Source organism: Xyrauchen texanus, chromosome 42 (genome assembly GCF_025860055.1).
Source record: "Xyrauchen texanus isolate HMW12.3.18 chromosome 42, RBS_HiC_50CHRs, whole genome shotgun sequence".
Classification (NCBI taxonomy): Eukaryota; Metazoa; Chordata; class Actinopteri; order Cypriniformes; family Catostomidae; genus Xyrauchen; species Xyrauchen texanus.
This window is the reverse complement of record NC_068317.1, coordinates 29,539,855-29,563,083: the sequence shown is the minus strand read 5'-3', so window position 1 is coordinate 29,563,083 and position 23,229 is coordinate 29,539,855. Positions and strand designations below refer to the sequence as shown.

At 37.0% G+C, this 23,229-nt stretch overlaps 1 protein-coding gene across 1 annotated transcript in view; it reads right to left on the bottom strand.

Annotated features, from left to right (window-relative positions):
* Nucleotides 1-3,521: 3,521 nt before the first annotated feature.
* Nucleotides 3,522-23,229, bottom strand: part of LOC127635322 (kelch-like protein 14) — a 32,128-nt gene continuing 12,420 nt past the window's right edge. The window contains exons 3-8 of the mRNA XM_052115257.1: nucleotides 17,760-17,849; nucleotides 14,907-14,985; nucleotides 14,511-14,701; nucleotides 5,921-6,079; nucleotides 5,529-5,686; nucleotides 3,522-3,662 (exon numbers count right to left, since the gene is read on the bottom strand). Coding sequence (XP_051971217.1) covers nucleotides 3,522-3,662; nucleotides 5,529-5,686; nucleotides 5,921-6,079; nucleotides 14,511-14,701; nucleotides 14,907-14,985; nucleotides 17,760-17,849 — 818 coding nt within the window. The remainder of the gene's footprint in view (nucleotides 3,663-5,528; nucleotides 5,687-5,920; nucleotides 6,080-14,510; nucleotides 14,702-14,906; nucleotides 14,986-17,759; nucleotides 17,850-23,229) is intronic.

Here is a 23,229-nt window from a genome sequence, read left to right as displayed (position 1 = left end):
AAACAGAGACGAAACAAGACGAGTCTAAACGCGAAAATGGAAAGAAGTTACCCAAGCTGCTCAATTAAAAGAAAAAAGCGAAAAGACGCTGATAAGTATTTGGCAACGCTGCCAAAGATGACACACTTTTTTACGGCAAACGTTACTGATACAGACAGGAATAAAAACGTCCAACGAGTTGAACATGCCGCTACAGCAGCAGCTACAGCATGTGATCCATCATATGTTGTGATAATGTTAATCTGAAGAATTTGTAAAACATTGTGCACACAATGAAGCTTTGAACTTTCAGACACACACACAGACATCAAGATGCAGCTTAATGAATCATTATCAACAACTGTGATGATATAAGTGCAGTGCATGATGGGAGCCAGCAATCAAAACTCATCAATATCTCCCAGCATACATTGCAGCATGAATAAATTATGCTGAATTGCCTAAAGGTGATGATACACAGGGCAACTTTTTGAGCAATGTTGCTTGGGCACTTTCCCATTGAAAATGGGCAATACATTTCTATCTGGATATTTTAGATCGGTCGTAGGCCCTGTGTCTCATCTGGTTGCCTGTTGACGGCAACATTGCCCAGCAACATTGCTCAAAAAGTTGCCCTGTGTATCATCACCTTTAGTATTTTCTTTTATTATTATTATCTGCTTTTATTTTTGCTGTTGTTATTGTTGCAACTTTTTAGTAGCTTGTTTTGTGATGTTCAGAGTTTTATCTGATTATTTTGTTGATTGTCACCGTTGTTGAGATTCATATGCTGATCCTTGATGTCTGTGTTGGTCTATATCATACTGTAGTTCAAAACCGTTATTGTACACCATGTGTTTTTAAAGTTCTTCAGATTACCTGTTTGTCACTGCTAGCTCACATGCGGTAGGTTCACAGAGCTTTAATACTCAAAAACGTGAAATATTAATTCGTATTAAGCATTCCTCTCTGTAGATCATTGAATCAGGCCACTACATAATGATTATGTCATCATCAATAAATAGCCAACAACACCTGATCACATTTTCTCTCGGATTTTCATGCCATAACGAATGTGTTTTATAATCAGCCAGAGAAAATCTTTTTGTAAATCTCACTATTTTTTTTTTTATTTTTTTTTAACAGTGTAGTAATAGCCCAAGCCCTAGCTGTGCTAATCCTGCTGCCACCGACCAAAGCACTGTAGGCTTGCTACGGGCCGTAGATTAGCTTTACCTGCCTATCCACCATTCAGTCTGTAAATGTTTTTGGCGGGGGGAGGGGGAGGGGGGCCACATACATACATACATACATACATACATACATACATACATACATACATACATACCTTCGCCTTGGGCCCCCAATTTGCTAAATCCACCACTGCTTGTCGTACCAAAACAAAGAGGCACCAAAACACTTTCCCGGACTTTCAGTTTCATCATACCAAGGTGGTGGAATGACCTTCCCAACTCAATCCGGGAAGCTAACTCACTCTCTATCTTCAAAAAAACGGCTAAAAACACATCTTTTCCAAAAGCACTTAACCGGTCACTAAATATAAATAAATAAATAAATAATTATTTACATTTCTTGTTGCACTAAAATCTGTTTTGTATACTATTATGATGATAGTGAAACTTTGTAGTATGGCACTTTTTGTACCACTGTCTCCCTAAGATGATTCGCTGATGTTCTTCCTCTTTTGTAAGTCGCTTTGGATAAAAGCGTCTGCCAAATGAATAAATGTAAATGTAAATGTCTTGCTGCTGTTTTTGTATTGCTGTGCACTTGAAGCTCCTGTCACCAAGACAAATTATTGTATGTGTAAGCATACTTGGCAGTAAAGCTCATTCTGATTCTTTAGCTCAGATCATGCTAAAAAATAAAATAATAATATATATATATATATATATATATATATATATATATATATATAAACACTTTTATTTAGGCAGTTTTGGAATTATGAGTAAAATAAGTTCTGTGGTAAACATACCCCGAAGTGAATTTCGATGCTACCGTTGCAAATTTCTGTGGGAACCCATGGTGAATTAGCCATCCGGTTTTGCTTTCAAATTGACACCAAGGCTGATTGAATGTAGGAAGGAAGGAAATAAGGAAGGAAGGAAGGAAGGAAGTATCAAAAAAGGTACTAGACCTACTGTTGCATATAGTGACTGATAAATGTAACTTTAAAAATGAAAAAAAATACAAATATTCTGCTTCTCTATATGAAAAATAACATGCCTCTTCTAAAAGCTTTCAAGAGGTCTGTACTTAAGATTTTAAAATAAATCCAAACACAATTTTTTACATTTTATCAGATCAGAAAATCAAACATTACAACATTGTGGTAAAACAAGGAAGTCATTATTAAACTGGCGCAGCTGTAATAATACATGTGTTGCACATAAAGTGTACCTAAAAATGTATCATTGAGATATTGCGCTTTTGCTCAGACAGATACATTACTGATTCAGAAATTCAGTTTTATTTTCATAGACTAAAATGTAAAGAACATAACAGGATTTGAGAATAAATCCCATGAGCACAAAATGTTCCACTGCAAGCAATTATTAACAAGAATGAAAAAACAACAACATTCCTCATCAAAAGGGCCGACAAATATCAGTGCAACATATTCAGATTTCTTATCACGCCTCGGAGAAACCAATCAGTCCAATAATTGATATGATTGTGACTCAATTTATAATGGCTGATTTTAGTAAGGCTGTTATTATGAGACATTTTATGAAATAGAGCACCCTAGAGCTAAAAATAGGCACTGCGAGATGTGAACAGGTAAACAACATGAACAAAGCAAATATTTACCCACAGTATAATACAATAAGCTTTCCACGCCGTGAATATATAACACATGGCTCAGTAAATAATATAATGATTGTTCAACCAATAATCAATCAATGCTGTGTCTGTGTTGTCTGGCATGATTTGTTTTTTCTTTTTTTAATAATTGACATTTAATCTCCTTTCATTTATACAAATAACAATGTGCCACTTAAGTATGGCGACAATATCTAATAAGCAGACATTGTGTGATATATATTAAATAGCTGATATCTACTCTACAGTGCACACAGAATTGTGATTCTTGCTTGGAAAAAACATGAAAAGTCCTTTGTCAACCCAAATCAACATTGTCTCTTTCATCGCCGGTTTTCACATAATGCAAAGTACATATGGAAGCTACATCGATTTGAAAAAGTATGCGTGCCAATGTCAAGTTAAGCCAAAACATTTACGATAAAAAACGGATTGAGTATGAGCAGTTGAATGTCAACACACGTGTGCATCAAATACGTAAAGTTGATGATTTACATCAGTTTAAAACTTTTAGGTATGAAAGAAACAAAGTGCTCTTGTCCGACCAGTAAAAAAATAATAATCTGTGCACCTCATCACTTCCTGTTCAAAAGCTGCAGGCGTCAGCTTTGAGAGAGTCCTCTCATTCATTTTTGTTTAGCGGTGGACTTTACATCCCAACAGTGCTTGGCTTCATTCTTCGCCGTTCTATCCAGTTATTTGTTAAATGGTAAACAGGCTTGCAGTATGACCGTAGCACAGGCCGGCCCAGCTAAAGGTTCTGCCACCTCTCCTTCCATTTCTGTCCAAGTGCCTTTCTCGGGACTGTAACAAATGGTAGATGACTTGTACGCCCCCTGAAAAAGAGAGTTTTTGATGAGTTGCAGACTACAATATTTTATTCAATACTTGAGCAAATTTCAATAGGTTTTTTCTTTTCTTAAAAAAAATAAAAAATAAAAAAATAAATAGCTTTGGTCTTAGACACCACTAATAAACAAAAACCTGCATTTCAGTATATCCAGAGGGATTGTAAATCTTTGGATTCAATTCTTAATCTTTATCAGATCCCAACTTGTTAATCACGGGGGCTGCTGCAGGAGTTTAACAATGCTAAAAGATTTTCTTTAAAGGTGCAGTGTGTAATGTGTGTCATTTCTAGCATTACCAAACGTAATGGCAAAAAAGTTTGCTGAATACTCTTCGTCTTTCATTGGCCAAACTAACAGATACAGGGATGTGCACAGACATTTTGGAGGGCAGGGGCTCAATTGGAAAATAAGGGCACTTCTCATAATTATTTATAAAAAAAATTTTTTAAACAAAACTTTAAAGAGTTAGTTCACCCAAAAATGAAAATTATCCCATAATTTACTCCTAGTAGTATATGACTTTCTTCTTTCAGCCAAACACAATCGGAGTTATATAAAAAAATATTCTGGCTCTTCTAAGCTTTATAATGGGAGTGAATGGTACCTTAGATTTTGAAGCCTAAAAAATGCTCACCAATTCATTATAGAAGTAATCCATATGGCTCCAGCGGGTTAATAAAGCCTTCTGAAGCGAAGTGATGCGTTTTTGTAAGAAAAATATCCATATTTATAACTTTATAAACTGTAATCACTGGCTTCCGGTAATGATCATCCACACGTTTACTGGCTTCCTCTGCGCTTCTGCATTCGTCACTTCTCACCGGAGCTTAAGCTACATCTACGTCATACGCCAGAACTCGACTCTCTCATGAATGCACGGACGGCCTTTACCAGAAGCCAGTAAATATATTAACACAACTCTGATTCCCTCACACTCACGCAATTGTTTCATACTCAACAGATTTGTACAAAATAATCAGTTCACACAGAGATCATGGTCTTCTTTAGTATTCACTAGTTTTATCACAAGAGCAGGCAACAGCAAAGGAAACTATACCACAATGTGCATGTTTTCTGTGCTACTAGTTTCAAGTATATATTTAGAATAAATGCCCAATAAATCCACCAAGCAGAGGGACATAGTTTCACTTATAAATTGTTTATTGAGGGAGGGAGGGAGGGCATCGGAACTCAACAAAGTCTCATTTCTCGACCTGATATTACATTTTTGTATTTAATAAGTAGATTTATTTGACAGTAAAGATGTGCACAAACAGGAATATATATATATATATATATATATATATATATATATATATATAATAACTAAAAAGCACCCTAGTAAAAAGGGCACTTTCTGTCGAGGAAGAAAAAGGGCAGGTGCACAAGACCCCTATGATGTCTATGTGTGCATGTGCCTGAACAGATAGTCACGACCCAAACTCGTGCCACCGGATAAGTCAATGGGGGAAAAAACCAAGAATATACCCATGATGAATTTATAGCAGAAATGGACTTAAATATTGATCTGTTTCTCACCCACACCTTTCATATCGCTTCAGAAGACACAGATTTAACCACTGGAGTCATATGGATTACTTTTATTCTGCCTTTATGTGCTTTTTGGTGCTTTAAGATTTTGGCACCCATTCACTTATATTGTATGGATCTACAGAGCTGAAATATTCTTCTAAAAATCTTAATTTGTGTTCTGCAGAAGAAAGAAAGACATACACATCTAGGATGGCATGAGGGTAATTAATGAATGAGTAAGTAAATTATTTTTGGGTGAACTATCCCTTTAAATTACTTTTTTTTTTTTAAGTATGAAATGTTCCAAATGTTGTTTACCATGCTCCAACTGTAGCCTCCCACTAAGTAAATACTGTCATCAAGAACAGCACATCCAGGTCCGCTGCGTCCCTCCAAGATGGGCATTTGCAGAATGTTCCACTGATCCGCTTTGGGGTCGTAACATTCAACCAGCATCACATCCAGATGAGAGAATCCTACATCCAAAAGTATGAAGTCAATGGAAAACTCCAAGTGTATATGCTAAGCTTGAAAGTACTCTGAAGAGGGATGTTAGTTTGCAAAGTGTTATTTTAGCAACATCTTAATCTAATCATTAAATTGTATAATGTATTTAATATACAAGAACTATATTGATTATGGTTGTACTGTTTACATGGTCAGACAACTGTCCCTATAACTGAGATTTGGCTTACTGCTTTTGGAATTACCCTTTAAATGGTTTCCGCCAATAGCGTAAAGGCGGTCGTTCATGCCAGCGAGGGCGTGTATGGCTCTCTTAGTGTTCATGTCTTGTTTCCGAGCCCATACGTCCATCACAGGGTCGTAGCAATAAAGCCAAGACACATATTCTCCATTGTGAACCCCACCTGAAAACATTAAAAATGCTAGTTTTAGAAATCAGGGACTAAAAATGGTACAAGGAACAAATACCAAAAACAAACAACATTTTTAGCAGAACTAAAAATGTTGTTCTGCTAAACATTTTCGGAACAAAATTAACCGTTTATAACCAGTTTCTAAACGGTTAATTTTGTTCCGAAAATGTTTTCATGAAACTTAAGGCCAGAGGTTTTATCACACTATTGTTTTGGAACTACACCACTTTATATTGCCCAACATGTGCTTTGGACCTGAAGGAAACTGCTGCATCACACATTTATTTCCCTTATTGCCCGTTGTGGATGTTGTATTCTGTAAATGAAGACCTTTTTAACAACCATGTATAATTACTATACTATACAGGCATGGATCATTTAGATACTTGGAAAACATTATTAGATGTAAAAAGTACTTTTCTCAGTTGTTTTAAATGTAATAAGTCTTCACTGGTTTATTGTTAGATATTATGCATAAATGCAGATTTGATGCTGCCGGGTTTTGACTCAAAGGCAGATCTTTAATTAAAGTTTTACTTAACTGTTAATTAACTGTATGCTTGTTACGATTTCTAATGTGATAAAAAAAATATATATATGTATCTCTCTCTCTCACTCACTTTCACACACACACTCTCTCTCTCTCTCGCACTCTCTCTCTCTCTCTCACTCTCTCACACACTCTCTCTCTCTCTCACACTCTCTCTCTCTCACTCTCTCTCACACACACTCTCTCTGTCTCACTCTCTCTCACACACACTCTCTTTCTCTCTCTCTCTCTCTCACTCGCTTTCTCTCTCACACACTCTCTCTCACTGTCACTCTCTCTCTCACACACACACACTCTTTCTCTCTCTCTCACTCTTACACACTCTCTCTCTCACACACATACACACTCTCTTTCTCACTCTCACATACACACTCACTCTCTCTCTCTCTCTCTCTCTCTCTCACACACACACTCTCTTTCTCTCTCTCTCGCTCTCTCACACACTCTCTCACTCTCTCTCTCTCACACACACACTCTTTCACTCTCTCTCTCTCTCTCTCTCTGTGTGAGAGACACGTGTGTGTGAGAGTGTTCTTTTTTCAAGCTGATTTTTCGTTTTTTTCCCGAATTTTCTTATTTATTTATTTATTTACTTATATATCTATTTATTTATTCTTTTTTTTTTCACATCTTTGAGCACGTTTATTTATTTATTTATTTATTTTTTATAGGTTATATATCGCGTGGTGTGTGTGTGTGTGAGGCAGTATGACGTCTACCCCCACGGGGAGCTGCCTCTAACCCTCCGGAATGGTTTCAGGTGTGCCCGGAGGCTGAATACCTCTATTGAGGATGTTCTCCTTGCTGTAGGAGCTAAGGTTGGCAATGAAAACATTAGTTCTGCTTCAAGAATGAATAAGGCAGTCGTTGTTTTTTTGAAAAATGAATTTCAAGTAAAAAACCTAATTGAAAGCGGAATATGGATCAATGAAACGTATGTGCCTATTACACCGTTGTCAGCACCAGCATCGAAAATTGTCATCTCAAATGTGCCCCCATTCGTCGGCAATGAGAGTATTATTAAAGAGCTGACTAGATTTGACAAAATTGCCGGCACTATAAAAGAGATTCCCTTGGGGTGTAAAAACGCTGCACTGAAACACGTATTATCTTTTAGGAGACGCGTTTACATGTTTTTGAGCTCTCCCACTAAAACGCTTGATGTATCGTTTCGGATCTCTCACGGAGAGAGTTCATATATGGTGTACGCTAGTACGGAGACGTTGCTTTGAATGCAGGGATATTGGACACAAACGCTTCACCTGCCCACACAAAGCGCGTAATGTTGAAGAGGGAGGCCCAACTGAAACATCTGACAAGCCGCAGGTTGTGATGGAAAGTACACCGCAACAACCTGAAATGGCAGATACGAACACCGAGGTAAGACCGAATGTTTCGGAAGATGTTATTGATGCTGAGGTTCCAAGTTGTAGTGGGGTTGGTAAGAGTGATGTTTGTAGTGGTCTAGTACAGGAAAATGAGACGCATGAGGGGCAAAGCGAAGAAATGGATGATTTGTCAGAAGCAACTGTAGAGAGTTGTAGAGATGATGAGTCATGTGCTGACCTTGATGTGGCAAATAGTGGAAGTGATCTGTATACAGTTGAGCAGATCAATGCATTTCTGGATGAGACAAAGGGTAAAAGTGTTGAAATTGAAATTGTTTTTTCCAGATTTAAATAAATTTGTGTTATCTGTTATAAATGTAAGACAAGATTGCAGCCTAGATGAATTATCCCAGCAGAAAAGGTTTCGATTAAAAAAATACATAACAACAATTAGGCAAGGAGTAAAACCAGGCAGGGCGAAATGCCGAGCCGTGAAAGGTAAACTAAAATAAGTGCACGATGGGTATCTATCCTTTTCCTGGTATTCTTCTCACATTTCTGTTTATTTCTGCTTTCCTACACTATTTTATTATGGATGTCCTACGAGTGGGGTCCCTAAATGTAAATGGTCTTAGGGCGAGTAATAAATGGTCATTGTTAAAAGAATGCATAAAGCTAAATGAAATTAATGTGATGTTTCTACAAGAAACACACAGTGATATAAATAATGAAGTAGATTGGGGTTTGTGGTCTGATGGTCAGTGTTTTCTTAGTCATGGGACAAATTTAAGTGCAGGGGTGGCAATATTGTTTTCTCCCGAATTAAATGTAAATATTTTATCTATTAATGAATTGGAAAAGTGGCGACTTCTTTTAATTAAAGCTAAAATAAAAGATTTGTGTTTTGTCTTTGTTAATATCTATGCACCAAATATTGGTAAGGACAGAATTAAGCTTTTTGAGATGCTAAAAAATACTCTTGTTTCTCTTTCACAAGAAGATTTTTTAATTATAGGTGGAGATTTTAATTGCACCCTTGATTTTGTTATTGATAGGATTGGAGAAGAACCACATCCTCCTTCTGCTAAAGTTTTGAAAGTAATAATCACTCAGTTAGGGCTAGTAGATGTGTGGAGGGAAAAAATAAAAACGTGAGACAATATAGTTGGATTAAAGTGGCAGTAGGTAGAGTCAGTGCGGCACGCCTGGATAGATTTTATTTACATAATAATCAGTGTAATAGAGTGATGGGTGCATATATCACACCCTGTGTTATCTCTGATCATCAGCTCATTTTAGTGAATGTTGTTTTATCAGAAACAAAACCACAATTCTTTCATTGGCGGTTTGATATTAAATTAATTCAAGATGTAAATTTTTATGAGAATTTTAAAATGTTTTGGAATTGTTGGGTTGAAGGAAAAAATGATTATGAAAATCTGCTTCAGTGGTGGGAAATAGGGAAAACGCAGATCAAGCTTTTCTGTCAACAATTTATGGCACATACTTCCTGTCAAATTAAATATAAAATGGCAAAATTGGAGAAAGATATTTTAAAAATTCAAAATAAGTTAATTGATCAAAACGATGTAAATTTACAAGATGATCTTAGACAGAAGAGACAAGAGTTAAGTAATATGTTAAATGAAAAGGTAACAAGGTTTACAAGTAGCTCTTGTAAAATCACATTTTGTTTCTTTACATGACTTGGATGCCCCCACGAAATTCTTTTTTAATTTGAATAAGAAGTGTGTTCATACAAACTATATGCATGCATTACGCACACCTGATGGGAATGTTACTTCAGATCCTTTGGAAATGAGGAGACTTGCTGTTGATTTCTATGTGGACTTATATGCTAAAGAGTGCACAGGAAACTTTGACGCAGATGAACTTTTTAACAACTTGCCTGTACTGGATGAAGAAAATGTAAAGAACTTAGACTCTGATCTGACATTTGAGGAAGTTACAAAAGCAGTGAATCAACTTTCATCTGGTCGTGTACCAGGAATCGATGGATTACCAGCAGAATTTTATAAAACTTTTTGGGGAATAATCGGAAAATACTTTTTTAAAGTTGTACAAGAAAGCTATAAAGCTGAGGTTCTACCAAAAAGTTGTCAACGAGCAGTGCTGTCTTTGATCCCGAAGAAGGGAGATCTTTGTCTGCTAAAAAACTGGAGACCAGTAGCGGTCTTATGTTCCGATTATAAAATATTATCAAAGTGTTTGGCAAACAGACTTAAAGGTGTTCTTGATGTATTAGTACAAAAAGACCAAACATATTGTATACCAAAAAGGTCTATTTATGATAATTTGTTTTTAGTGAGAGATATCATGGATTATGCTGGAATATATAATGTTGATTTTGGTTTGCTTTCTCTGGATCAGGAGAAAGCTTTTGATCGTGTAGATCATCACTACCTTTTTAAGGTTCTTAAGTGTTATGGGTTTGGAGAACATTTTTTATCATGGATAAGAATATTATATACTGATGCTGTAAGCATGGTTAAAATAGGAGGAGGTTTGAGTGTACCAATTCAAATGAAAAGAGGGATAAGGCAAGGGTGCCCTATGTCGGGTCAGTTATATACCTTGGCAATAGAGCCTCTACTTTGTTTATTAAGAAGTAAATTGACGGGTATTCTAGTAAGTAATAAGCCAGAAGCTGAAGCTATTAAACTTTCCGCTTATGCAGACGATATAACTGTTATGGTTAGGAATACGCATGATGTTCAAGTTATAAAGGAAGCTCTTAATATTTATGAAGGAGCATCATCAGCCAAACTTAATTGGCAAAAAACAGAGGCGTTATGGTGTGGTTCTGAAGGAAGCTCTTTACCTGAATTACAAGGAAATGTCAAGTGGGGAAGTCCGGTTTTAAATTTTTAGGAGTATATCTTGGTAAAGATGAATGTAAGATGAAGAATTGGGAGGGGTTAGTAGACGGAGTGCTTGCAACTTTGTCTAAATGGCAATGGCTGCTACCCCAGCTATCCTATAGGGGAAGAGTCCTGATAGCCAACAATCTTATAGCTTCCACCCTTTGGCATAAGTTGATGGTTTTGGATCCTCCAAAACACATAATTGAAGATATTCAAAAGACTCTTGTTAAATTCTTCTGGTCAGGACAACACTGGCTAAAAGCTGCTGTCCTATACCTTCCAATTCATGAGGGAGGACAAGGTTTAATTGACATTCGTTCTAGGATTGCTGTTTTCCGTTTGCAAGTGGCACAGCGTCTTTTATATGGGCAGCATCAGCAGTGGATGGACGTAGCATGTGCTTTGCTGCAAAAAACAGAAGAATGGGGTTGGATAAGCATTGGTTTGTCATGTCCTTTAATGGACTAGCATTGGAAGGATTGGCTGGTTTTTACCAGAGTGTATTGCAAGCTTGGCAGACTCTATCTTTTTCAAGAGAATGGGAAGGATCCAATCAGTGGGTATATGAAGAGCCTTTGTTTTTCAATCCACTTATCTCTGTTGAGTTGCTGAGCTCTGCCACTGTAAGGTCGGCAATGTTGAAAGCAGGAGTCTCCAAAATATGCCATCTACGCGAGGGACTGTGCTGGATATCTGTAGAGGAATTGGCACAAAAGGTGGGCTTCAGGTCTGAACGTTTTATCAAGAGGATGTTGGATGATCTTGAGGAGGCCCTCCCTGTTCCTATAAGGGATTTTATGAAAGTTTCTCCTGCGGTGAACTGTGATGCCAGAGATAATGCCCATTTTCCTGAACTGCATGTTTCCATAAAAAAAGAAGACTGGCAGGAGGATGGCAGCAAGTTGCTTTCCATGGATATACCAGAACTAAATATCTTGAGTATTTTGAGCAGACAAACACTTTACAGAGCTTGTGTAAAAACCATAAATTTCCAACATCTTAAGGATGTAAGAGACACTAAATGGTCTATGGTGTTTGAATCAGGCTCTTCCCCGAAAGGTAGCTGGCGGTCCCTGTACAAAAGACCCATTGAAAAGGGGGTGGGTGATCTTCAGTGGAGAATTGTGCATGGGATTTTAGCTACAAACAGACACAAAGCACTCCTTAATGACTCAGATGATGAGGGTTGTCCTTTCTGCGGGGTGTCTGAAACTGTTTTTCATCTTTTTATTGAGTGTCCACGTTTAGATCAAATTTTGGGTTTAATGGAAAGCTGGAGTATGCAGCTTTTGGGAAAGTTCAATCAAGAATTGTTTATTTTTGGTCCCAAATATTCAACAAAATATAAATCCAAAGTGTTTTTTTTTAAACTTCTTGTTTGGTGCAGCAAAGTTGGCTATTTGGTGTACAAGAAGAAATAAAGTAGAAGGGAGGGAAAGTGTGGACACTGTTTTGATGATGAGAGGTTTTATAAAGAAGAGACTAACGATGGAGTTTGCGTATTTTAGCCTCATTAATGATGTTAATTCTTTTTTCATGTGTGGGGAGTTGATGGTTTTATATGTGAAGCTGATGATCAGGGGGTTTTGTATTTAATTTATGAGTGTTTTTGTATTTATTTATATTATTTTTTGTTTTTGTTTTTCTATCCCCTTTGTTTTGTGGTAAATATAAACACATGGATGTTTTAATGGTTTTTATTTTTTTTTAAATATAGGTCACTTATGTTTATATTGATCAATTAAAGAAGACCTAAAAGTCAAGTCTCTCTCTCTCTCTCTCTCTCTCTCTCTCTCTCTCTCTCAACGAGTGAGCACCGGACACACAGACACCCCGGCACGCTCACTCTGCACCCGCCCCTGCACCGAAGACACCATGCACCATTAAGTCCTTCTTTCTATTGTCGTCACAATAAAACATGCCCTTTGTGGGTTTTCTTTGTACTTGAGAATAGTTGTCTGTGCCTCGTTCATCCTTCCACACGATATATATTGTGGCAAGTTTCTTATTTTGAGCTTGTTATTCCAGACAATGCTTGCTTCTCGGTGAGATCTGGAAATGCTGCAATTGCTATTTCACCCACCCCGTATCGCAGAGTACTGTCATTTTAAAATGAACATTATTAACCGTGCTTTTATTTTGTTCTAACCGGTAATCATTTGGAAAGGAGGCTGCAGAACCTTTGAACTGTAAAACCAAAACTTTTTGGTTTTAGTCCCTGTTAGAAATAGGTTTTATATTAAAGGTCAATATTTGCTCCTTGGATTTGATTTTCAGGGGCATTTTTTTTTAAACATTTATGAGAGCATATTTTTTTCCAACCATTTAAACAATCTGGGTCTTGTCTATTTATATCAAATATGCTAATTGTAATAATTTATTAATACAAATTGTGAAGATTGAGAATTTATTACCTTAAACCGTAAGAATTGAATCACTCCAAAAGTATATTTTAGATTTACACATTTCAATTTCATAACAAAATCCCAATTGAATTGTGTAATGTTTAACAAATATAAATTAATCAAACTTTAAAAATTTTATTTAATTAAAATTACTCAATTCATTTTGATGGAATTTTGTTAGAAATTTGTAAGAAATTAAAATGTATGAATCTTAATTTTTTTTTTGCATTTTTATGCCATAATATCTTTTAATAGGACCATAATAGAATGTTAAGAACTATTTAAAATGTTACAAATAAAATCTTGAGAATGCATTAAGAGGCCATTTTGTATCCCCACATTTTGAATTTTTGGGGTATTTTACCAATTTTGGTGACATTTTTCCACTGAGCACCTCTTCATTCCTGACCCTTTTGTCAACATGAGGACAATATGACAACATTTATAATGAGAATTCAGAGGATTCTAAAAAAAAAAGAATTCAACATGAAATCAAAATTGACCCTTCTTTATTAATACAGGTTCTTGTCTTATTGTGCACGATTCTTTGGTGCACATTATTACAAAGAACAAACAATATGTTTACTGTATCTTTGTAAATATCTTTATCTTTGACTTTAAATAAAATGTGTTGTAATCCTGATCTAGAATAATAATAAAACACGATCACGCAGAAAATTGACATGTTGCTTCCGAAAGTTCATGTACTCTGAAATTGACCCATTCTGCTGAATTAAAGTGCCCTCCCCCATCTGATATTTTTGCATCAATTCAAGTGTTAACACATTTCTCTCTATCGCTAAGAGGCAGTTCTAGTTTCCTTTCGGAACCAGGAAGTAGGTTGAGGAGGTTGCATTTTCCCTCCAAAATTACATTTTGACTCCACTGATGGTTAGGTTTAGGGTTGGGGTTTGGGTTAGCGGGTAGGTTAATTAAATATGCATCCTTCTTGACTGTATTACATCATTTACAATTAAAAATAGAACATACTTTTGGCACCAGTCTGTGAACATTTCACCCAGAAATTGGAGATCACATGTGCCCAATACGCTCAGCAACACTTCCAGCTTCGGCCACTGGGGGCAGTGGTTTAAAGTTCACATTGTGATAACTGCAATTGGTCTATGTTCAACTTTGCTCTTAGTGGATATTTATAGCCAAACCCTTTCAGACTTCATCACTTCAATGTCACCTGCTAGTAAAGTCTCAGACACTTTGACTAATTCACTGTTTGGATGAGGTCTATAGACAAACCTGAGATGTATATTTTCCCATTGTGCACGGCCCCTGCGTGTGCAGCCAACGGCTTAGGAAGAGACGAAACGTAATTCCATTCGTTTGTCTCAAGGTTGTAGGCTTCAACGCTAGACAGATAACCTGTCTCGTTCCTTCCCCCAACAACATACAAGTGCTTATCCAGGCAGCACGCAAAGAAACTCGCTCTCCTGAAACAAAGACAAGATGAACAGATCGCTTCTTAGAATCAGTCATCGAAGAGTCTGTTTACAGCAAATAAGCCCACAGCAGCCAGGAGCGAATTCATCATTTAGGCTTAAGAAATAATTATGGTCATATTTTCAGCTCATGTTATGAAGAGCTCTTATTATTTTATGAATAATAAATCATTTTAAAAGACAGATGGCATCATACCTTTCTTGCATGGGTGGTAGCTGTATCCAGCTATTGAATCTGGGATCATACCGACTTACAAAGTTAGTGCTGTGCTTGCCTGCAAAGATGATACAGGTATTAGTTCTGCTGTGGATTTAGCATTATCTGATGTTTTTAGCTTAAATCAGTTGGTGATGTCATGACAATAAAGAACATTTCAAATAACAGTGAAAATCTGTCATCATTTATTCACCCTCAAGTTGTTCCAAACCCATATGACTTCCTCTCTTCCTCAAAACAGAAAATGTGAATGTGTGACATGCATTTCAAATCAGATAATTGTAACACGCTCCAAAAACGTTGGGACAGTCGAGTGTTTACCACTGTGTACAACATCACCATTTCTTCTAATAACACTTATTAAGTGTTTGGACACTGAAGACACACGTTTTTTTAAGTTAAGAAGGAAATTTCCCCCGTTCATCCATTATGCACGTCCTCAGCTGCTCAATTGTACAAGGCCTGCATTACCATATTGTGCGCTTCATAATTCGCCACACATTCTCAATTGGAGATGGTCAGGACTGCAGGCAGGCCAATCTAGCACACGCACTCTCTGATTACACAGCCATGCACTTGTAATCTGGGCAGTATGTGGTTTGCTGTTGTCACACTGGAAAATACGGCATCTGGGTGGATGTATATGTTGCACCATAATTTATACACATCTTTCTGCATTAATGGTGCCGTCACAAATTTGCAAGTTACCCATGTCATGGGCACTGGCACACCCCCATACCATGACAGACACTGGCTTTTGAATCTGACCCTGATAACAGCTTGGATGGTCCTTTTTCTATTTGGCCCAGAGAATACAAAGGCTGGATTTTTCTAAAAAACTATTTGAAATGTGGATTAGTCTCAGATGAGACCGAGCCCAGAGAAGTTGGTGGCACTTCTGGACAGTGTTGATGTAGGGCTTCTCCTTTGCATAGTAAAGAAGTAACTTGCATATATGTATGCAGCGACAAAGGTTTACCAAAGTATTCTGAGCCGTGTCATGATATCCATTACAGACAAATTATGTTTTTTTAGACAGTAACGTCTGAGGGATCGTAGATCACACGCATTAAGAAGTGGTTTTCCAGCATGACAACGCCAAACCACATACTACCCGGATTACAAGTGCAGAGCTGTTTAATCAGAGAGTGTGGGTGCTAGATTGGCCTGCCTGCAGTCCTGACCTGTCATCAATTGAGAATATGAATATGCGCATTATGAAGCACAAAAATACGGCAACAAAGGCCCCGTACAATTGTGCAGCTAAAGAACTGCATGATGAATGAATCAGGGAAAAGTCCACTTGCTAAACTTAAACTTCCGTCTTCAGTTCCCAAACCTTTAATAAGGGTTATTACTTTTTTTGGAGTGTGTTTGAATCATCTGATATAAAATGAGTGTTTAGTTTCAAAAATGAATGAAATTCACAAGGTAAAACACAAAATAATGTGTTGTTGTACTTTCAATATGGCACAGGGTGAATATAATTTACAAATCACTCATATTTATATTTATTAGCATTTTCCATACTGTCCCAATTATTTCAGAATTGGGGTTGTAACTACTATAAATCTTCTGAAGTCATATGTCTTAAATTTCAGACTGTTTTTCACACAAAGATATCAAGTGGCTTTAGAAGACTTGAAATATGGTGCAGAAGTCATATGACTGCTTTTACAGTATGTACTTTTATGGTACTGTGATGAGGAGGAGGGCATGGGCGGGCCATGATGGAGCACGGCTGGCACTGAATCAGCTGATCAGCAGGAGAGCAAGTTAAAAGGGGGGCTGAAGAAGCCGGTTCGAGAAAGAGAGATGTGGCTACACTGCACGTTTGTTTATGTTGGGTTTAAGTTTACCATTACATTTTATGTTTACTATTCAGCCAGTTGCCTGTCCTTATACTGTTACAGTGGTGCCGAATCCCTGGAGGGAGGAGGGATGCGGTATTGCGGAGTCATCACCGCGGCCATCTGCCTGGGGATGAAGGGGTCGCTGCCGGCCGCCGAGAGCCGGCGGAACCGCGGCCATCTGCCGAGAAAGGGAGGAGCGATTCAGTCTGCCAGGGACCGGAGGACTTGCTGCCGTCCGCCGGGGGGTAGACGCGAGCTGGTGTCCATCAGAGGGTGGAAGAGCGGTTGAGGACCGGGCTCTCCCGCCGATCAGCTGATTCAGCGCTGGTCATGCTCCATCACGGCACGGCCACGCGCTCCTCCTCATCACAGGTACATTTGTGTTATTTTGGAGCTTGACAATCCCAGTCCTCATTCACTTTCATTATATGGAAAAGAGTGGCAAGGATATTATTCAAAAATCCACAATTGTGTCCCACAGAAGAAAGTAAGTTATATGGGTTCGGAATGACATAAGGGTGTGTAAATTATTTATATATGTAAAAAAAATGGGTGGGGGGGATTCAAAACAGTAACACTTCACAATTAGGTTCCATTTGTTAACATTAGTTACATATAAACTAACAATGAACAATACTTAAACAGCATTTATTAATCTTTGTTAATATTCATTTCAACATACACTAATACATTTTTAAAATCACACGTTGTATATGGTAACATGAATTAATGTACTATGACTAACATGAACTAACAATGAATAATAAATTTTTATTTTTAACTAACATTAACAAAGGTTAATTAATGCTGTATATAAAAAATATATATTTAATTGTTTGTCCATGACACCTAACGCATGGAACCTTATCGTAGATTGTTACCTTCAAAACTGTTGCATAATGCACATCACAAATCAGCTCATGATTGAGTTTTCCAATAAAAAGACATTAAGAGACATTACATTTATCTGTGTTTTTACCATTAGGGTTCCACTGGTCTTCTCCACCCAGTAAAATAAGGAAGTTTTCCACCTCGGCCACACAGTGATGGGCGCTGTTATACGGCATTACTACAACACAAAGACAAAAACAAATGAGTCTAATGCTCCAGTAATAGTCACACTCCAGCAGCCATCCCAGCCAACAAAAAGAAATCAATCACTCTGAATAGAGCTAAACCATTATTATTTAGAATATCACATCAGGCGATAAATGTTCATGTCATTTGATATTGCATGCAAATATGTAGGTCTGATGTGGTCAGCTAATCATTGTCGCAGTATAAACCCAGATGCAAAGCGGATGTCTTGTATCACCCTGAGTTGGTTTGTTTTGTAAGTATAACCAGCTGACTGTATATTATCCCACTTACACAACTAATTACTAATAATTTTGTAAATAAATAGACATAATATTTATCTGAGGTAATAATGTGATAAGTGGAACCAGATAAAAACTTCTGCCTGTGATAATTATAGTTTAGTGGTCAATACACATCAATATCTGACTGCAGAATGTTCCAGAGTGCCTGTATTACATATTGACATTATATCGGCCTTCAGCGACCCTGCTCTTTAAATATCGACATTGGCAATTAAAAAAAACATATTTAGCCATTGACGAGCAACATTTGCAATATTTTAAGAATCTGGCTTTAAAACTCACTCCTCTGTTGTATAGTCCCTGGCGCAGGTCTGCAGGAAATCTTTGATAAACAGCCATTGTTCTAGTAATAGTCCTTCTTGTCTCTATCTCTAATTTTTGGTCTTCTGCAAATGTGACCCCCAGTTGAAATAGAGAGAAATGGTCGTAGGTGACAGTCATAATGAACACGATCATGTTCACCCCATAAATCTCCGTCCGGAGCCTCTGCAGCGTAAATCAGTCGTACTCTAAGAGCCACCTGTCTTCCTGAATCATTTATTTCCTCTGTCACATCTCTGCTACCTGATGGATCACAGTTTCAGTAAAATTAGACAGCCTTGAATCTCGCTTTTTTCCGATTGGCCTCTTGCACCGCAATCCAGCTCCAGTTTGTGAGTGACGCCTTTCCATTGAGGACGGATCAGGATTGTAACAGCTCCATTCCACCTCCATCGTCTCGCTGCACACAAATCTGACTGATTCACACAGATATAACTTTCATTGAGCAAATTATTTGGCCTCTCTGGTGTCTGGAGTCAAGATACGTGGCCTACTGATATTTACTGCTGCAGATAAAACACTTGTTCCAGCAGACACAGTGTAGAAGACGATTGGTGGTAGTTGCAAGATGATTCAAATGATTAAGAGGTCACAATCTAGGCCTGGTTATTGTTTTTAAGCCTGACCTACACAATTAAACAGATGCATCAAAAAACATATTGCTAAACTGACTGAAAAGAAGCCTGTCAAGTGTGAAGACATAACATTGATGACTTTTTTGTTAAAGCACAAATCTATTGAAATGCAGCTTTTTGGCGAGGGGCTGTGTCAAATTGCAGGGTAACACAGTATCATAGTGATTTAGTACATTTAGACTGACTTGTGGCTTAATTTCATTGTGTTGTGGCTTTATTTAGTTGTGATGTGGCTTAATTTCATTGCGTTGTGGCTTAATTTCATTGGGTTGTGGCTTTATTTAGTTGTGATGTGGCTTAATTTCATTGTGTTGTGGCTATATTCAGTTGTGTTGTGGCTTAATTTCATTGTGTTGTGGCTTTATTTAGTTGTGATGTGGCTTAATTTCATTGGGTTGTGGCTTTATTTAGTTGTGTTGTGGCTTTATTTAGTTGTGTTGTGGCTTTATTTAGTTGTGTTGTGGCTTAATTTAGTTGTGTTGTGGCTTTATTTAGTTGTGATGTGGCTTAATTTCATTGTGTTGTGGCTTTATTTAGTTGTGTTGTGGCTTTATTTAGTTGTGTTGTGGCTTAATTTCATTGGGTTGTGGCTTAATTTCATTGGGTTGTGGCTTTATTTAGTTGTGTTGTGGCTTTATTTAGTTGTGATGTGGCTTAATTTCATTGTGTTGTGGCTTTATTTAGTTGTGTTGTGGCTTTATTTAGTTGTGTTGTGGCTTAATTTCATTGGGTTGTGGCTTTATTTAGTTGTGTTGTGGCTTAATTTCATTGCGTTGTGGCTTTATTTAGTTGTGTTGTGGCTTTATTTAGTTGTGTTGTGGCTTAATTTCATTGTGTTGTGGCTTTATTTAGTTGTGTTGTGGCTTAATTTCATTGGGTTGTGGCTTTATTTAGTTGTGTTGTGGCTTAATTTCATTGGGTTGTGGCTTTATTTAGTTGTGTTGTGGCTTTATTTAGTTGTGTTGTGGCTTAATTTCATTGCGTTGTGGCTTTATTTAGTTGTGTTGTGGCTTAATTTCATTGCGTTGTGGCTTAATTTCATTGTGTTGTGGCTTTACTTAGTTGTGTTGTGGCTTAATTTCATTGCGTTGTGGCTTAATTTCATTGTGTTGTGGCTTTATTTAGTTGTGTTGTGGCTTAATTTCATTGTGTTGTGGCTTCATTTAGTTGTGTTGTGGCTTAATTTCATTGGGTTGTGGCTTTATTTAGTTGTGTTGTGGCTTAATTTCATTGTGTTGTGGCTTCATTTAGTTGTGTTGTGGCTTCATTTAGTTGTGTTGTGGCTTCATTTAGTTGTGTTGTGGCTTCATTTAGTTGTGTTGTGGCTTAATTTCATTGGGTTGTGGCTTTATTTAGTTGGGTTGTGGCTTAATTTCATTGGGTTGTGGCTTTATTTAGTTGGGTTGTGGCTTAATTTCATTGGGTTGTGGCTTTATTTAGTTGTGTTGTGGCTTAAGTTCATTGTGTTGTGGCTTTATTTAGTTGTGTTGTGGCTTAATTTCATTGGGTTGTGGCTTTATTTAGTTGTATTGTGGCTTAATTTCATTGCGATGTGGCTTAATTTCATTGCGTTGTGGCTTTATTTAGTTGTGTTGTGGCTTAATTTCATTGGGTTGTGGCTTTATTTAGTTGTGTTGTGGCTTAATTTCATTGTGTTGTGGCTTCATTTAGTTGTGTTGTGGCTTAATTTCATTGTGTTGTGGCTTAATTTCATTGTGTTGTGGCTTTATTTAGTTGTGTTGTGGCTTAATTTCATTGCGTTGTGGCTTAATTTCATTGTGTTGTGGCTTTATTTAGTTGTGTTGTGGCTTAATTTCATTGCGTTGTGGCTTTATTTAGTTGTGTTGTGGCTTAATTTAGTTGTGTTGTGGCTTAATTTCATTGGGTTGTGGCTTAATTTCATTGTGTTGTGGCTTTATTTAGTTGTGTTGTGGTTTAATTTTATTGCGTTGTGGCTTTATTTAGTTGTGTTGTGGCTTTAATTAGTTGTGTTGTGGCTTAATTTCATTGGGTTGTTGCTTAATTTCATTGGGTTGTGGCTTTATTTAGTTGTGTTGTGGCTTTATTTAGTTGTGATGTGGCTTAATTTCATTGTGTTGTGGCTTTATTTAGTTGTGTTGTGGCTTTATTTAGTTGTGTTGTGGCTTTATTTAGTTGTGATGTGGCTTAATTTCATTGGGTTGTGGCTTTATTTAGTTGTGTTGTGGCTTTATTTAGTTGTGATGTGGCTTAATTTCATTGTGTTGTGGCTTTATTTAGCTGTGTTGTGGCTTTATTTAGTTGTGTTGTGGCTTAATTTCATTGGGTTGTGGCTTTATTTAGTTGTGATGTAGCTTAATTTCATTGGGTTGTGGCTTCATTTAGTTGTGTTGTGGCTTAATTTCATTGTGTTGTGGCTTTATTTAGTTGTGTTGTGGCTTTATTTAGTTGTGTTGTGGCTTTATTTAGTTGTGTTGTGGCTTAATTTCATTGTGTTGTGGCTTTATTTAGTTGTGTTGTGGCTTTATTTAGTTGTGTTGTGGCTTAATTTCATTGCGTTGTGGCTTTATTTAGTTGTGTTGTGGCTTAATTTCATTGGGTTGTGGCTTTATTTAGTTGTGTTGTGGCTTAATTTCATTGCGTTGTGGCTTTATTTAGTTGTGTTGTGGCTTAATTTCATTGCGTTGTGGCTTTATTTAGTTGTGTTGTGGCTTAATTTCATTGCGTTGTGGCTTAATTTCATTGTGTTGTGGCTTTACTTAGTTGTGTTGTGGCTTAATTTCATTGCGTTGTGGCTTAATTTCATTGTGTTGTGGCTTTATTTAGTTGTGTTGTGGCTTAATTTCATTGTGTTGTGGCTTAATTTAGTTGTGTTGTGGCTTAATTTCATTGGGTTGTGGCTTTATTTAGTTGTGTTGTGGCTTAATTTCATTGTGTTGTGGCTTCATTTAGTTGTGTTGTGGCTTCATTTAGTTGTGTTGTGGCTTAATTTAGTTGTGTTGTGGCTTAATTTCATTGTGTTGTGGCTTTATTTAGTTGGGTTGTGGCTTAATTTCATTGGGTTGTGGCTTTATTTAGTTGTGTTGTGGCTTAATTTCATTGTGTTGTGGCTTCATTTAGTTGTGTTGTGGCTTAATTTAGTTGTGTTGTGGCTTAATTTCATTGTGTTGTGGCTTTATTTAGTTGGGTTGTGGCTTAATTTCATTGGGTTGTGGCTTAATTTCATTGGGTTGTGGCTTTATTTAGTTGTGTTGTGGCTTAATTTCATTGGGTTGTGGCTTTATTTAGTTGTGTTGTGGCTTAATTTCATTGGGTTGTGGCTTAATTTCATTGGGTTGTGGCTTTATTTAGTTGTGTTGTGGCTTAATTTCATTGTGTTGTGGCTTTATTTAGTTGTGTTGTGGCTTAATTTCATTGGGTTGTGGCTTTATTTAGTTGTGTTGTGGCTTAATTTCATTGTGTTGTGGCTTCATTTAGTTGTGTTGTGGCTTAATTTAGTTGTGTTGTGGCTTAATTTCATTGTGTTGTGGCTTTATTTAGTTGGGTTGTGGCTTAATTTCATTGGGTTGTGGCTTTATTTAGTTGGGTTGTGGCTTAATTTCATTGTGTTGTGGCTTTATTTAGTTGTGTTGTGGTTTAATTTTATTGCGTTGTGGCTTTATTTAGTTGTGTTGTGGCTTTAATTAGTTGTGTTGTGGCTTAATTTCATTGGGTTGTGGCTTAATTTCATTGGGTTGTGGCTTAATTTCATTGTGTTGTGGTTTAATTTCATTGTGTTGTGGCTTTAATTAGTTGTGTTGTGGCTTAATTTCATTGCATTGTGGCTTAATTTCATTGTGTTTTGGCTTTACTTAGTTGTGTTGTGGCTTAATTTCATTGCGTTGTGGCTTAATTTAGTTGTGTTGTGGCTTTATTTAGTTGTGTTGTGGCTTAATTTCATTGGGTTGTGGCTTAATTTCATTGTGTTGTGGTTTAATTTCATTGTGTTGTGGCTTTATTTAGTTGTGTTGTGGCTTAATTTCATTGCATTGTGGCTTAATTTCATTGTGTTGTGGCTTTACTTAGTTGTGTTGTGGCTTAATTTCATTGCGTTGTGGCTTAATTTCATTGTGTTGTGGCTTTATTTAGTTGT